Source organism: Condylura cristata, unplaced genomic scaffold (genome assembly GCF_000260355.1).
Source record: "Condylura cristata isolate star-nosed mole 26May11 unplaced genomic scaffold, ConCri1.0 scaffold00020, whole genome shotgun sequence".
NCBI lineage: Eukaryota > Metazoa > Chordata > Mammalia > Eulipotyphla > Talpidae > Condylura > Condylura cristata.
Window position 1 is genome coordinate 22,847,583 of NW_004567121.1, and position 14,340 is coordinate 22,861,922.

General features: G+C 40.6%; 1 protein-coding gene across 3 annotated transcripts in view; it reads right to left on the minus strand.

Moving 5' to 3' along the window:
- The window catches only part of LTBP1 (latent transforming growth factor beta binding protein 1), a 278,103-nt gene that overhangs the window by 17,912 nt on the left and 245,851 nt on the right, over positions 1 to 14,340 (minus strand). For all 3 annotated transcript variants that reach the window (XM_012727629.1, XM_012727631.1, XM_012727630.1), the window contains 5 exons: positions 9,047 to 9,223; positions 8,282 to 8,368; positions 6,335 to 6,463; positions 5,276 to 5,416; positions 4,099 to 4,269 (listed from right to left, as the gene is read on the minus strand). In XM_012727629.1, the coding sequence (XP_012583083.1) occupies positions 4,099 to 4,269; positions 5,276 to 5,416; positions 6,335 to 6,463; positions 8,282 to 8,368; positions 9,047 to 9,223 (705 nt within the window). The remainder of the gene's footprint in view (positions 1 to 4,098; positions 4,270 to 5,275; positions 5,417 to 6,334; positions 6,464 to 8,281; positions 8,369 to 9,046; positions 9,224 to 14,340) is intronic.

The window sequence follows — 14,340 nt, forward strand, 5'->3', positions numbered from 1 at the left end:
GTCCCGGAGGTGACCACATTGCGTGGCAGACCTCTCCTGACCCGCCACGCCGCTCCCCTCAGCAATGTACTTCAACGATCTGCCTGTTCTGCTCCGCTCTGTCTCTGGTGAAGCCTCTCGCCACCCCTGAGCCTCTGGCCTGTACCCCAGTTCTGTATGCACAAATAAATCTTAAAAAAAAAAGTTTTTCTCTCCAAGACTGGCTGGCACGGTACACAGCTCAAAACGGCAGGTCCTCCGAAAGCCAGGCACCCAGGTGAAATATTTTAAGAACAGATAGCAGAAAAGGAAGAGGAGGGAAAGTAGCAAGAGCAGTGGAATATAGCCTCCAGAGGGTGAGGCATGGGAGGCTGTCAGTGTAGGATCACTTCAACACACCGTCCGCTACTGGATCTCCAACCCTCTCCTAGTGCTGGGAGTCTGGCCTTCAGGATTCTGAGAAGCCCCAGAAATATACCGAATTCTACAACTATGCAGTTGTCCCCATGGGAAATTACTCTGGCACCATCCTCCACCTGCTACTCCTTTACCCTCCTGGGATACCATTCACAGATGCCACCCAGCTTCAGAGAACACGATTTAAGCTGCTGCTCCTACTTCCTTCACCGCTCAGCTTCTCAGATGCAGTTGCTGCCTTAGCAAGAGTAAGCGCCCATGACCTATTGGACCAGACGTGTGAAAGTCTACTCCAGAGCCAAAGCTTTACTTTACACTGGATTTCAATGCTCAAGCTGATGACAAGTACTGCAATTTATTTTTTAAAATTCCACCAACACTGTTTCCATCAGTAACTAACTGCTCCCCATAGCAGTGTGCACTCCTAGGGAACTGGAAGATTCCCTGCCTGACAGGTTGGGATTAATCCAGGGTTTCTATTAACTAACAAATACACAATGTGGTCCTTTCTCAACTACCAAGATATTCATGAACAGCACTCTTAAAAGTTGGGTTCAATGACAAATGATGAACAGACAAATTTAAAAATTCACATTTCTTTTGAAGCATGCATAATATCACAGCTAGTTTCAACAAAATAAGTCAGGTGCTGTTAGATGTCTCTAGAATCTAGCTGGTGCCCTCTGAGGGCCAGCAGTGACCACTGTTAGGAATGCAGATTGCTGCCCAACTCCCTCCATCTAGCAACCTGAATCTGGTGTGTGTGTTTTTTTTTAATAAGAACAACAGGGTTTTTTTTTTTTTTAAATAATTGACATGCCCACTAGTGTTTATGAATCAGTAGTCTACAAGAGAAAGTTCTGTATGAGAACAACCACTTCTGCATTTGCCCATCCTTGATGCACATTCAGATGATCTTAGATAATTGTATATTTGAGATGCATGGAATTTAGCTACATCTGAAAATGCATGTCATCCAAGTGACCTAGCAGTGGCAGCCAGAGCAGCTAGTAACTTCTGAATTCTTACATGTGACAAGCACTATTCTGGGGGGCTGCACATTAACACTTAGAAACAGTAGTTTCAAATTGTGCTCTCTGGAACTCTGAGGTGCCCCAAAAATACAACAATCTAAGTGTTTTTCTGCCCAACCAGGCCCACAACACCTTTGATGTTCATGAATTTATATATTGGTCAAAGATGACCACTGTTTAAAAGAAAGATTGCAAACTACTGACTTTGAGGAGTTGGGTGATTATATACTAGTGATTCTTGTTGGAGAACTTAAGTGCGATGCAGGAGTATATGCAGGAGTATAGCAATGATATTAAACTTTGTAAAAATGTTGGTATGTGTTAGTTACCATTTTCCTCTGGTACCTCATACTCTCCCCAAAACACTACACAGCATGAATTAGTTTTTGAAAGATCTGTTCAAAATAATTTTGAGACACTATTCTAAAATTCATTCTTAATCACAAAGTACTTGAATATTACTTTTTAAAAAGCCATCAGATTTGATTGGCTTTTCAAGGGCACTGCCTTGTCAAATTCACAAGTAGTCAATACTTAAAATTCAAGATCCGAATAGGTCAGAATAAAATGCAACACATGCAAACTTTTGTAAGGGAATTTCCATCACAACAAGCCAACCATAACTGAACGTCAGGCTATCAACAGCATGTACACCACCACTGCAAAGCAGGCAGATGCTGGCCAGCCAGGAAGATGGGCAACGTTCATGATAAACAAGTCACTGACAAATACAAATCCCCTGCAAAGTTTTTCAATTCTCTGGAAACAAGGGTGATTCATGTGCAAGCCTTTTCATCCCTGTGATAATAATTTGAAAGACAGAATACCCAGCATTGGGTACGAAGAAAGAGGCATGTCAAGCACTGCCAGTATGAGGGTAAATTTGCTCAATATTTTTGGAGAGTAATAGAAAAAATTTAAAGTGCACATTCTTTCCACCCCTGTATTACCATTTGTAGGAATTTTCTTACTGAGGTACTCCACAAGTATTGGTAAAATACAAGAAGATCTACAGCAGGGTTGCTTAGAAGAAAATCAAGATCGGGCAAGAGAGAGGCAGGGTCAGGAACATAAGTGGCCAGGACTAGAGGTGACTACAGAGACCAGAGTCCAAGAGCAGTCTCTGCCATCGCCAGCAGTCGTCAGTTCCAAGATACTATGAGCTGTAGACCGGTCTTGATATAACATTGCTACAGTGTGGAAAAAAAGCAGCCTGTCAGACAGCAGATGCATTTGGGTTTTCAGGAGAAACACAAAGTTTGCCTGAGATCCATGATTAAGATTTCAGCTTTCGTTAGTCTCTTAAACAGAAATATAGTACCAGCTACTATAAAGACATGCCGATGTGGAGGGAAAAGGTTTGGATGAAAAGAACCAATCATCAAGGGTACACTTCTTTAATGAAGTTCAACTGAGATGGAGTGGGAAGAGAAGGACATGCCACCTTTGATTCATTATTTATTTAGAGTTATTCTTGAAAAAATGAAACAGTGACTAAGAGAAAAGATTTGTGGTATGTCAGCACCATGGGAAGACGGCACCTGCCGTCAGAGACGAGCGTATAAAGCAAGCAGGCCACTCCCTGAGTCCCTGCCCTAGTGATTAGGCAGGATGCCCGCTCCGTAAGCTCAGGGGGAAGGGGGTGGTTCAGGTTATTTTTCCTGAGTCACAGCTGCTGTGGGCAGCTCTGGATTCCAGACCCGGTCTGTCTGGTCCCAGAAACAGCCCTCTTTCCATTTCTGGGCTCTGCACAACTGCCATCTATTTCTTTGTGCGTTTGCTCTATTTTTTCTATTCTTGTCCCTGTTACAGCATTTCAAATTGTTTCCTTTTTTATGCCACATTGATTTTATTCCCAAGCTGAAAAACTAAGTTATTAAATAGTTTGAAGGCTTGCACTCAAATTAACTAAAGTTAATACAATTTACTCTCTTCAAGTAGTTCTTTCCCTCTGGGCCATTCTGGGAATTTTCATCATGAACTCCTTCACTTTACACTGCAGTGTTTTTAGAGTTTTAACAAAGCTTTTTACAGTCAAGTACAGAAAGAGAGATAAACACTCTCAAGGGACTTTCCTTTAGTCAGCGGTAAGGCGGAGGCCAGCTGCCCAGCCCGGCCCTGGCACCTCGCAGCCCCTACTACCAGGATGGGTAAGACCTGGGACTCAGCACATCACACCATGCCCATCAGGCTCAAGGGTTAGTCCTAGATCTGAAAGTGGAAAGCGACTTGTTCACACCTCCTCCTTGACTATTTTAACCCCTTCTTCCCCTCTCACAGAGGTTGACCCAAAAACCACCTTTGAATTTTGACCTCTGACGATTCCAGTCTATAGTCTCAAATACTATTTTGCTGTAAGCAGAAGCAATCGGAAACGAAGATTGTTGAGGGGAAATATCAGGAAATAAAAATCCTGAAGGCACCAGCTGCTCTCATACTGTGCTTCTCTGGGTCATTTCTGAATCGTGCTTCGGAGAAACGAATGAGGGTTTCCAAAGTAGCAACAGGCTCGAGGCTGGGGGCGCAGCGGTCTCTGCGGTCGGTCCTGCTTTCCCCTTCCCTGCACACAGACCTGCAGCCCGAGTGAGGGGGAAGACGCGGACGAGAATCGCCCAGGTTCAAGGAGAGCCTGTCCCAGAGGCCCCAGCAGGAGGGGGAGAGGGCTCACCTGAGTCCTTCATGGGGCACAGGGCGCACTGCATGCCCCAGGCCTCTCCGTACAGGCAGCAGCACTCGGTGTAGGTGGTCTGCTTGCCCACGAGAGGCTGGCTGCACACATACTCTTCGCTCAGATGCTCCCAGCACAGGTCTTGGTAGACATCAGTTTCTTCAATTTGTTCTGTAAGGGAAGACACGGTTCCATGACAGTTGCACTGTTATTCCCATTTCATAAACACTGGTGGAAGCCAGGGCAAGTCAGAGTTTCCATCCTTATTTCTAAGAGTGACTTTCCAAGTCAAAGTCTGAAGCCAGCCTGGTCTTTCCATGGACCAAAGCTCAGTCTTCTCAAACCCAGTCAGCTCTCTAAATGACTGGTGTCATTTCATCAGCTGAAATTCAACCTGCCCGGCATGTTCCAATTAAATTCTTCCCTCTCTAGCTTCCCACCACAGCCCACCCCTCCCCCAACATCTTGCATGTCCTCCAAAGAGCGGATAGGCTTCTCATTCTTTCACTCTTTGCTCTTGCACCTCTATTCCCCCATCATATCCTACCATTTCTTTCTACAAAGCATTTTCATGCTTTCTCACCATTTCATCTGCCAAAGCCCTGGAGGTAGTGACACTTGCCCCTCAAGTTTTCCTCATAACCTTTCCACCTTTCAACTGATTTCACCCAAAGGAGCCTTCAGACTGTGTTGATTGATGCGCTGACCAGTTAGGCCAATCGTCAGTGGCGGGTCACTTCACAGGGGGACCCAGAGGCATGTAAGTCAATGGACTCCCGGGCTCTCCAGCAGAGAGAGGTGTCTGCCACCCTCTGTTCCGTCCAGCCTCATCTGTGTCCTTTAGTCCAGTCAAGGAAACTTAATTCTCTCTCCCTGAACTATATCCTTCCTCGGCTGCCTCTGAGGGTTAAGTGCAATGAACCCGTAGCCATGAACAGGTCTACTGTCAGCTCAGCCACTCTCTAAGCTATGCCCAGTAAATGGGTATATTCAGGGCATTAAGTCTCCTGCACGCAGATGGTGTGCAGCTTGTAATTTCTCTTCACATCTTGTTTTAATGATCTCAAAATTACGCAAGGAATCACTTTTCTATTTTCCAATAGCTCACATTTCAGTTGAAAGCAAAACCCGGTGACATTTATTTGGATGTAGACCTGCATCTCACATCCAAACATACCGTGGGATTCGGCTGGTCGTACACATCTTTTTTCTGACGCATCTAGGACCAGCGGGTGGGTGCAGAAGCAGCTATAAGAGCCTTCTGTATTAACACACTGACCATCAATACAACTGTTGGGGTCTTGACATTCATCCATATCTTAAAGAAAAAGAAAAAGAAAGACATTAAGCATTCAGTTGCACCTCACACACTTACCAAGCGACACACTGCCGAATTCAGTGCACATTCCGGAGGCTGCCACATTTTAGTTAGTTGCACATAAACCAAAAAGAGAACTTGGGTTGGAAAAACAACAGCGGCCCTGATGCTGACACTGAATAAAGCTAAAAAACATTTAGGAACAGAATATACCAAGAAATTTAACATGAAATGCCTCTTTCCTGATCATTTTAAAATTATTTCCTTTTGCTAAGTTTTTTTTTAAAATATTTATTTATACATACAGAACTGGGGTACAGGCCAGAGATGTGGAGGGTGAGAGGATTCACCAGAGACAGAGTGGGGTACAGAACAGGCAGATCGACAGGTACACTGCTGAGGGGAGAGCGGGTGGGTCAGGAGAGGTCTGCCGCGCCATGTGGATCTCCTCTGGGGCAGGCGGGGATCGAACTCATGCGGAAGTGGCTTAAGCTTCTTAGTGCAGCTTTAACCCGCTGCGCCACCAGGGAGGGCCCCTTGCTAAGTTTTTTTTTGCCTATGCTGCATGTTTTTCAGCTTAGACATTAAAGACTGGGTCAGTTTTTAAAAATGACTGTCACTTGTTTGATAGGAGTGATGGAACAGGACATTCCTCAGAGGGAAAAAACACTTCAGTTATACTGGTGACCTGAGTCATAATTCCACGTTGAATATTAACTCTTTGTTTGAAAACTACTCTAATAGTAGCATAAAGGTTTTCTGAAATCTTGCTCATGAAAAAGATCATTAAAATCTTTTTAGATCTTTCCAACACATGATTTACACTGAAGGAAACTCTTACTACACAGAATTACTTATTTTTTCCACCTATTCAATATATTTTAACAGCACACCACACTGTATCCTCTTAAAACCTACCAAAGCACTGCAATTTAACAGGGTCATAGTAGGTCCCCTGCTTACAGTAGCATTCATAACCAGGCTGAGTATTCAAACAAAAGCCATTTTTGCAAATTTCCTGTCCGAAGAGTTGGCATTCATCTGCATCTGAAGGGGAAAATGGAGAAATAGATGAGTAAGTTTTGCTCTTTCAGTTAAATTGGGCTCCCAATTTGATGTTATAGGACTGATATTCCAGAAAAATCTTAAAGGTACAACAACATAAAATTCAAGTCAGGCCTCATTCTCAGGTGTAGAAACACACATTCAGGCTTGTCTATATGATATTTAGAGGATAATGAGTACAATATCAGCAGAGAAGATGTAAATATGGTTCTTGGAGGTTGATTTTCTATCTGATGAAATAGTATGTGGGTTCCAAAATGGCACCAAAAATATTCTCTGATGAGTTTAACATTTAAAGAAATATGCCATTCTCTAAAGGTGTATTTTGGCCCACTAACCACTGGAGAGGCAGGTAGCGTGCAAGAGTTTGATGGGACGTTAGGAAAGTCTGTCTTAGTGATAGGAAAGTTGCTAAGGGTACTGGTGAGCACATTTTCCACAGAATCTGGAGAGCTCATCCCCACCTCAGTTAACTTCGTGGCAAATGGCATAATATGGACATCAACTTGACAAGACTGAAATAACTGAACAACAAAAGTTTAATGTAGAGGCTTCAGCAGACTCTCAAAAGAGTTCTCTATTGCTTTTGTACAGTTAGTACGAGCACTGTTCTAGCATTTTAGGGCTAATTCATCCTCACTAAAAAACAAACACACACACACACACACACAAACTGGAGACCTTACAAACAATTGCACAACTGACACTGGTAGAATATGGCAAAACCAAGTTCATTTAGATGTCTGTTTGGATTTGAATCTAATCTTCCAGCCATTTACAGCCCTGATAAGATAGAGCAAGAAGGAATTTATTCTTATATAAAAGGAAGGACGACTTTATGGTGAAATCAAAGCTTCATTCTATAATATGAAGTGAGACTTAACTAGATCCCTGCCACACAGTATATATGTGAGCTCAAAACTCATTCAACACATACTAAGTCCTATTTCTATTAAGTTGATCTAAGTCATAGATATATTTCAAAAACACATATGGAATTTCTTATCCAACTACTGAATTATATACTATGCTATTAAAACACCAGTTTTATAAAATATATGGTCAGCAAAAGTGTATTTAAGTAACTTACCTGTTTTCAGTATTTGAAAAACCATACAGGAAAAAAGGTACTTTGTACATAAAGGGTGCTCAATCTCCATTATTCAAAAGTGAATAATGAAAATACTCATATGTCTGGTTTAAATGCACCAAAAGGCTGCATCTTTATTTTAGAATTACATACTATTAAGTATATAAAACATATTTACTTTTGCTTTTTTCTTTTCTATGCTTTATTAAGAACCTGTGGCCATGAGTAAAAGGTCTTAGCAATAACAGAAAGAGCTATAGGAAAGCAAATATCTTTGCTTTGTTGACCATAAATATCACAATGTCACAGGCCAATTTCTATGTGCTAACTGCATGATTTCTAATACATCTCTGGAGTAAAATGATATATTTACTGAGCACAGCATTTTGTGTTGAGTACTTTCATATATATAATCTCACTTAGTTCTCAAGTCAACTTAAGGCATCATTCCTATTGCAGACAAAGAGACAGAAACTCCTACCCTCGACATACAGCTTAATGTTCCAACACTCCGGCCGTGGATCCACAGAGTCCGCTGGAGCCTTCTCATTGTAGAACTAAAGGTTTTGTGCTGACATTTCCAGGGCTCAGAAGAACACCAATCACATGCAATCCAAGCTATGCCTTGACTTGAAACTGATAGCGCGCACGCACACACACACACACACACACACACACACACTGCAAACACATTTCTACTTGATTCTGACCTTTATAGTTCTCACCACCATTGTCATAAGAACGTTCTCCAGCAGGGACAAAACCTTTTCCCCTTGGACACATTTCAGTGAATTCAGCTGATTTAAGGAAAGACAAGGAAAAAAGTTGAATAATGAAAAAAAAAAAATCAACATTTCCAAGAATGTATTCTTGAATTCAGTTTGACTTTCCAGATGCAATAATGTTAAATTAAATCTTACCATCTAATTTAGGAACACAATTCAGTACAATCTCATATTATGGTTTAGATAAAAATAATTTCATACATTTACCAATGTTTTTTTAAAAAAACCCATAATTCACACATATTTCATTTGTCCATGTTTTACTTGATATTATGTCTCATTTCTCTACTACTGTGGTTTCTGCTATTTTAAAGGTTCTATGATAATCACTCCAGCAGAACCTTAGCTAAATATACAAACTCAAGTTATTGATAATGCTCTGTTATTGTTAGGGAGAAAAAAGGTTGGCTTTAATTTAAAAATGGAATAAAACTGATTTACCTTTCTGCCAATCTGGGGCTCCACTATGAGTAGATAATGTAATGGACAGAAATTTAGGAATTCACATTGAGGTGAGAGGAGGGGATGGTCCCCGCCCTGAACGCAGCTCCCTACCGGGTCCTCTCAACTCCACTGGACCATGGCAGGTCACCAGTGAGTGTCAGTCAAGGTTTTAATGCAGTGATCAAAAGAGGAATATTCCAGGCACCAGGACACCACACGATCGGACACCACTTCGTTGGTTCTTACCAGTCCCCACGACTGGGCAGGGGAAGATTTCACAGTTATCTCCCCAGCCAGCACCAGATGTACAGCAGCATTCCTCTCTGGTGACATTAGCAGCCAGCACATTGTCGCAGAGACTGGCATCGTTGAGGTTATAGTAGCATTCTTTCTTTTCTTCCCTTGGTTGATCTACATCTGAGACTGAACAGAAGGCAGAATGATGAGAGCAAACCCCCCTCACTGTCACATAATACATGCAAGAGGTGATCCCATTTGATTTGGAGTCAAAGAACAAAACCTATCTGAAACACAAGGCACACAACACAGCGGTGTAAAAGATAGACTGCATGTGTCCACATGGCGTTGCGTTTCCAGAAACCTGTTTTTCACTCTCAGGGTCAGATTTTTCCACTTAAAGATTAACATGTACTTGAATCCTGAATTTTGGTAGATTTCTAACATACCCACAGAGTGTAAATCTGTCGAAGTCATTTCCTTTTACGTTAACCAATTACTTTATTCTTGCAAATTTGGCTGTGACTACAGTTTCCATATAGGCTTTCTTGCCAAGCATAGACCCATTCTTTTGTGAGTCATAACACTTACTTAAGTCAATGGAAATTTTCCCTAACACTTGACCAAAGATGTGGGGCCACACATAATATTTAACTCTTAGGTAGTTACGTGAATCAAACATGCTTCCACTCTTTTCTCAACAGGACAAATCAAAAGATAGAGTCCATAAAATACCTTCCCTTACTAAACATCTAACTCCTTAAATTGTTTTAAATGTATGACTTTGAATGAAACCATGAGTGCCAGCTGAGGTGTAGGATACATTTCTAGGTTGGGTTTTAGTTTTGGCTCAAATGTGGCCTCCCAAGGTTGAGAATACAAGTGATGAGAACAAAACCCACCCACTTTCAGGCAATACTAGAAGGGTGTGACCCATTAGGTCAGAAGTCAAGGAACAAGTTTTGGCTTTTAAAAAAGGATCAATATTTTGTGGCTAAACATGACAAGACATCTAACTCCCTTCCCTATCACTTGCTATATGGTTCACATTGCTGCCTTTGATCCAGTTAGAATTACAAGATATTTTATGCTAAATAAGCAGCTGACTCCTGCCATCACAATACTAATGAGCTCTAATGAATTCTAATGAACTCTTTTCATTAGAACCCTGCTATTTCCAGATTCCTGGACCCAAAAATCTATAGGAACAAGGAAAAGCATTTGCTAATGGTGATAAGACTCTGATGTCAACATTGACCTTTTTTTTGGAAGACGGTAGGTAATTATATTAGAAAAATTATAATTAGTTATTTTTACAACATCTTCCAATATATTTATTTTGGGAGGATCAGGCAAAAACTTGATGAATATTCCAAATAGCACAGGTTTTTAAAAAAATGGAATGTCATAAAATTCTATCAGAAAAGCAATCATTTTATTTCCCTCTCATGGCATGAAAAATAGGCAAAATGATAAACAAATCAATTACATAAATATTACTCTCAGAATAGAGGCTCAATGAGAATGCAAAGGATGCTTCACATACTTGATTCTGGCTCATTCTCAAATTGTTCTGTCCTTGACAGATGTCAGTTGGGGTTCGTTAGTGTTAATAGTTAATGACAAAATGCTGACTGCTATGCTGCAGTTATCAATTTTAAACCTTTGCTTTTCTGTGTAATCGAATAAAATGAAGCACACATCCCTCATCTCATCTAATTTTTCAATTGTGCAGAGGACAGAATTGTGCTTTAATCTACCCTCATAGAACAGATCACCAACCCATTCTCTTTAGGAGAATGGCTCCGAATTCTAGATACAGAATTATTTGGGGGACACTAAGGATAGATATTTTAAGTTATTATCAAATCAATCATGAAAATTTAGCAAACTTTCCCCTAATAGTTATGAATACATTAACAGTCTATTATTATTATCAATCCTGCTCAATGTTATATGAAGTTGACCTAAAATACAGTTAATGATTCATTGCTAAATGAAAGGATTACAAATACAAGCCAAGTAAACAACACAAGTAGAGTCTGCAAACCAAATTTACAGTTTGTGTTAAAAGAGGGTTCAAAGATTTTTGGTTTTCTCTTATGTACAAAGTTGTATGTGATCATTTCTGTTACACAGTGGAATACCATAGGTCATCAATGAAGACTGCTATATGCATAGGTACTCAAAAACTACAGTCTTCCGAGTCAATGCATGTCAAAAATTGCATCTATGACACTAAACATTTACATAAATATATAGGTAAGTTACACATACTTATGTAAGTACATGTAAGAACATACATGTACTATACATCTGTGAATCTACATGTACACACATAAGTATATAAGTACATACACATATATATATACATACTTATGAATATATATAAGTATAAAACTATAAAAATGAAGGTATATATCAACACTTTTCTACAATGCTCCTTATAAAATAGAAACTAAGAAAAAAATTACAATTGTCTTTGCTTCTTTTTCTTTGGAAGAAAACTTAGGCTATTGCATAAGGCAAACAATCAATAACATCATTGTATTATTCCAGTTTTATACTGGATATTACAAGTTTTACTCTTATTTTCTTTCCAAGCAGTTAGAAAGTTCATTGTTTACACAGCTGAAATTGTGGGCTAGTCAGGCCCTCATCTGTGTTTGGAAAGAGATGTAAATTCTTTTTTAAAAATGGGTCCACAAAGGTCATTCTGTTGAAAAACTACAATTTCCCTATCTTCCTAACCTTTAAATAATTACCCTCCCGGAGCATTTTTCCACGGGGGAGAACTCTGGTCAGTAAATAATCTGTGATTTCTTTCAAGACTGTATGAGTTTAGGTCATTGCTGCTTGGAAAAGAGGGTTTCCATTGGGAAATAATTGTAAAAGATCAAATCAATATTTATAGAAAGTGTCAAACATTTTCTTTATCTTAAACCTTTTTTATTAGGATCAGCTATACCACATATTTTGTGCCATGGACTTCTAAGAAATAGGCTACTTCTCTGGTATTTCAGATTTGGCTTTTCGATTTGTTTAGGAGGGGGGCTTAACATCTGTTTATAACTAGCAACTGAGTTTTTGAAAAGCAAAGGGAACTACTTGATGATTTGTGACTCTGAGACCGGTTGCATGTGTGTCCCTTGGTTCTCAGAGAGGCTTTTCTGTGTGATCAGAGTAAGCCCATGAGATGGTAGTACAGCTTCTAAAGCTTCGTCACTTTATGAAAGAGAAAACGCTAGCTGGATCCAGTGTCCTGAGTCTAGCGCTCTCCCTGAATGCCTTCTGCAGAGCTTGGTTTATCAACACTGCAACTGGCATGAGTCTGTTTTATCTTGTCATTTCTTTTTTCTTTTTGAGACAGAAGGGACTAGGGCCACAGATAATCCCTGCCGGTGTGGAGGTCAGCGACACAGAATGTAGAATGTGCTCTCCTCCTTCACTGAGTAGGAATGAGAGGATCTGAGTGCCACTGCAGCTGTACAGCACTTTCCAGAAGATCCTTCCCTTCCAGCCAGTCAGGTGGAAAAGGGTGTTTCCACATCAAGGATAGTTTCCCCAAATATGTGTAACCTTAAGTTTGTTTTGGGGTGAGGAAATCTGCAACTTATTTTTTTTTTTTTTTTGGTTAAAGCAGATCTGAACACTCAAGATGGACCTTTGTCTTGCTTTCACTTTCCATCTGCACTGTGGTCTGAGCTAGTTCTCTCCACACCCCCGGGATCGTCAGTGACCCAAGCAGTGACCCAAGAGTTATATCATAAATACCCCCAAGGAATGCCCACTCTACTCCTACAAAGGACATCAATCTGAGTGTGTGACAGTTCAGTAAATTACTCTCAAAAGAATTACTCAGGAAGCTTTACTTTTTTTATTTCTACAGTCACCATTGTCACTAATGTTTTATACCAACCTGTGCTTTTATGAGAAAGGAAATTCTAGTGCAATATTCTAAGGAGGAGAAATTGGAAATGCACTTATTTCCTTCATTTGCTAGTTTTCTCATTCACATACTTGGAGGAAGAGAAGCATGTGTGTGTTAAATGGAATTCACGAGAAAGACATTGGTGAGTTTTAGAAATAAGCAGTAACATAAGGAATACAAATAAAAAGGAAGCCTAGAGAAGTGGTGATTTCAGATGGCAAAATATATGGCAGAAATCAAAATGGAGGTTAGAAAGCAATGCATAAAGGGGGAAAAGACTTTGAAAGAAGACTCCTGCATTGTTCTCTCCATCCCTAAAGAGGGATCAGGTCATGAGGTGCTGGAAAAGCAGGTGCTAGCACCTAAGTCACACTGCACAGGGATGCAGTGGACAGTTTATCAGGGAGGGCTGCCTGGAGGAGTTGACATTTGAGCTGAATTCTTAGAAATCAAAGAAAAACAGCTGGCCAGCAAATAAGCAGGTCAGGGGAGGGAAAAAGTGGAGGAAGAGGAGTAAAAGGTAGTTATATTTGGATCTGTGTGGACCACAGAAAATGTCACAGACTTCCCTGGAGAGTCCGAGGGCAGGGCTGGGATGCATAACAGGTGAAGAGTGATAACTACTACCAGGTTGTTGGGCTAGAGAACAAGCCAGGCTGTGCTGGAAGAGAGTTGCCTCAGGGCCTTGCAGTTAAAAAGGCAGATAATAAGTATTCACCAGAATGAAAGAAATGGCTTTGATTTTATTTTTTTGGGGGGGGGAAGGAGATAGATGAGAATGGAAGACCTGAGGTTCAAATAGAACAGGCTAGGGAGAGGGTTGAAGAGAAGACCAAGCGTGATTTATAGAGATTATTACTAGAAACTGGAAATGTTAGTGAAGCAAGTGGGCAAGAAGTGAGCTCTGAAGCAGGACAAGCTTCATGAGAAAGACACACCAGGGAAGAGCTCATGGACACAGCAGGGCCAGGACGCAGGAGCGGAGCCAGGAGTCCACAAAGCCTGATCACGAATGTGCCCATGACCGGAAGCGGAAACGTGGCTGCCAGACTAAAGCCCTGCTGGAGGGACCTGTGAAACGTCTGGGAGTGTTGACAAGGACACATATAGACCATTCCTCTTTAGGCCCTGTTAGAGCAAATTCGAGGATCCAGAGTACAGTTGTGACACAAGCGTGTCAGTGTATTTTGTAGAATTAGGAAGATAAAAAAATATATATGTAGTTTGAGCCTGTCACGGCAATATTAGTTCATTACAATATGATATCTTTTTAGTATAAACTCATTATTTTACTAAAACTGTTATTTTAGGTACTAGAGTAAGCAAAAAATTTCATGAAAATAACAGCACCATTTGGTAAACTATCTTTTTG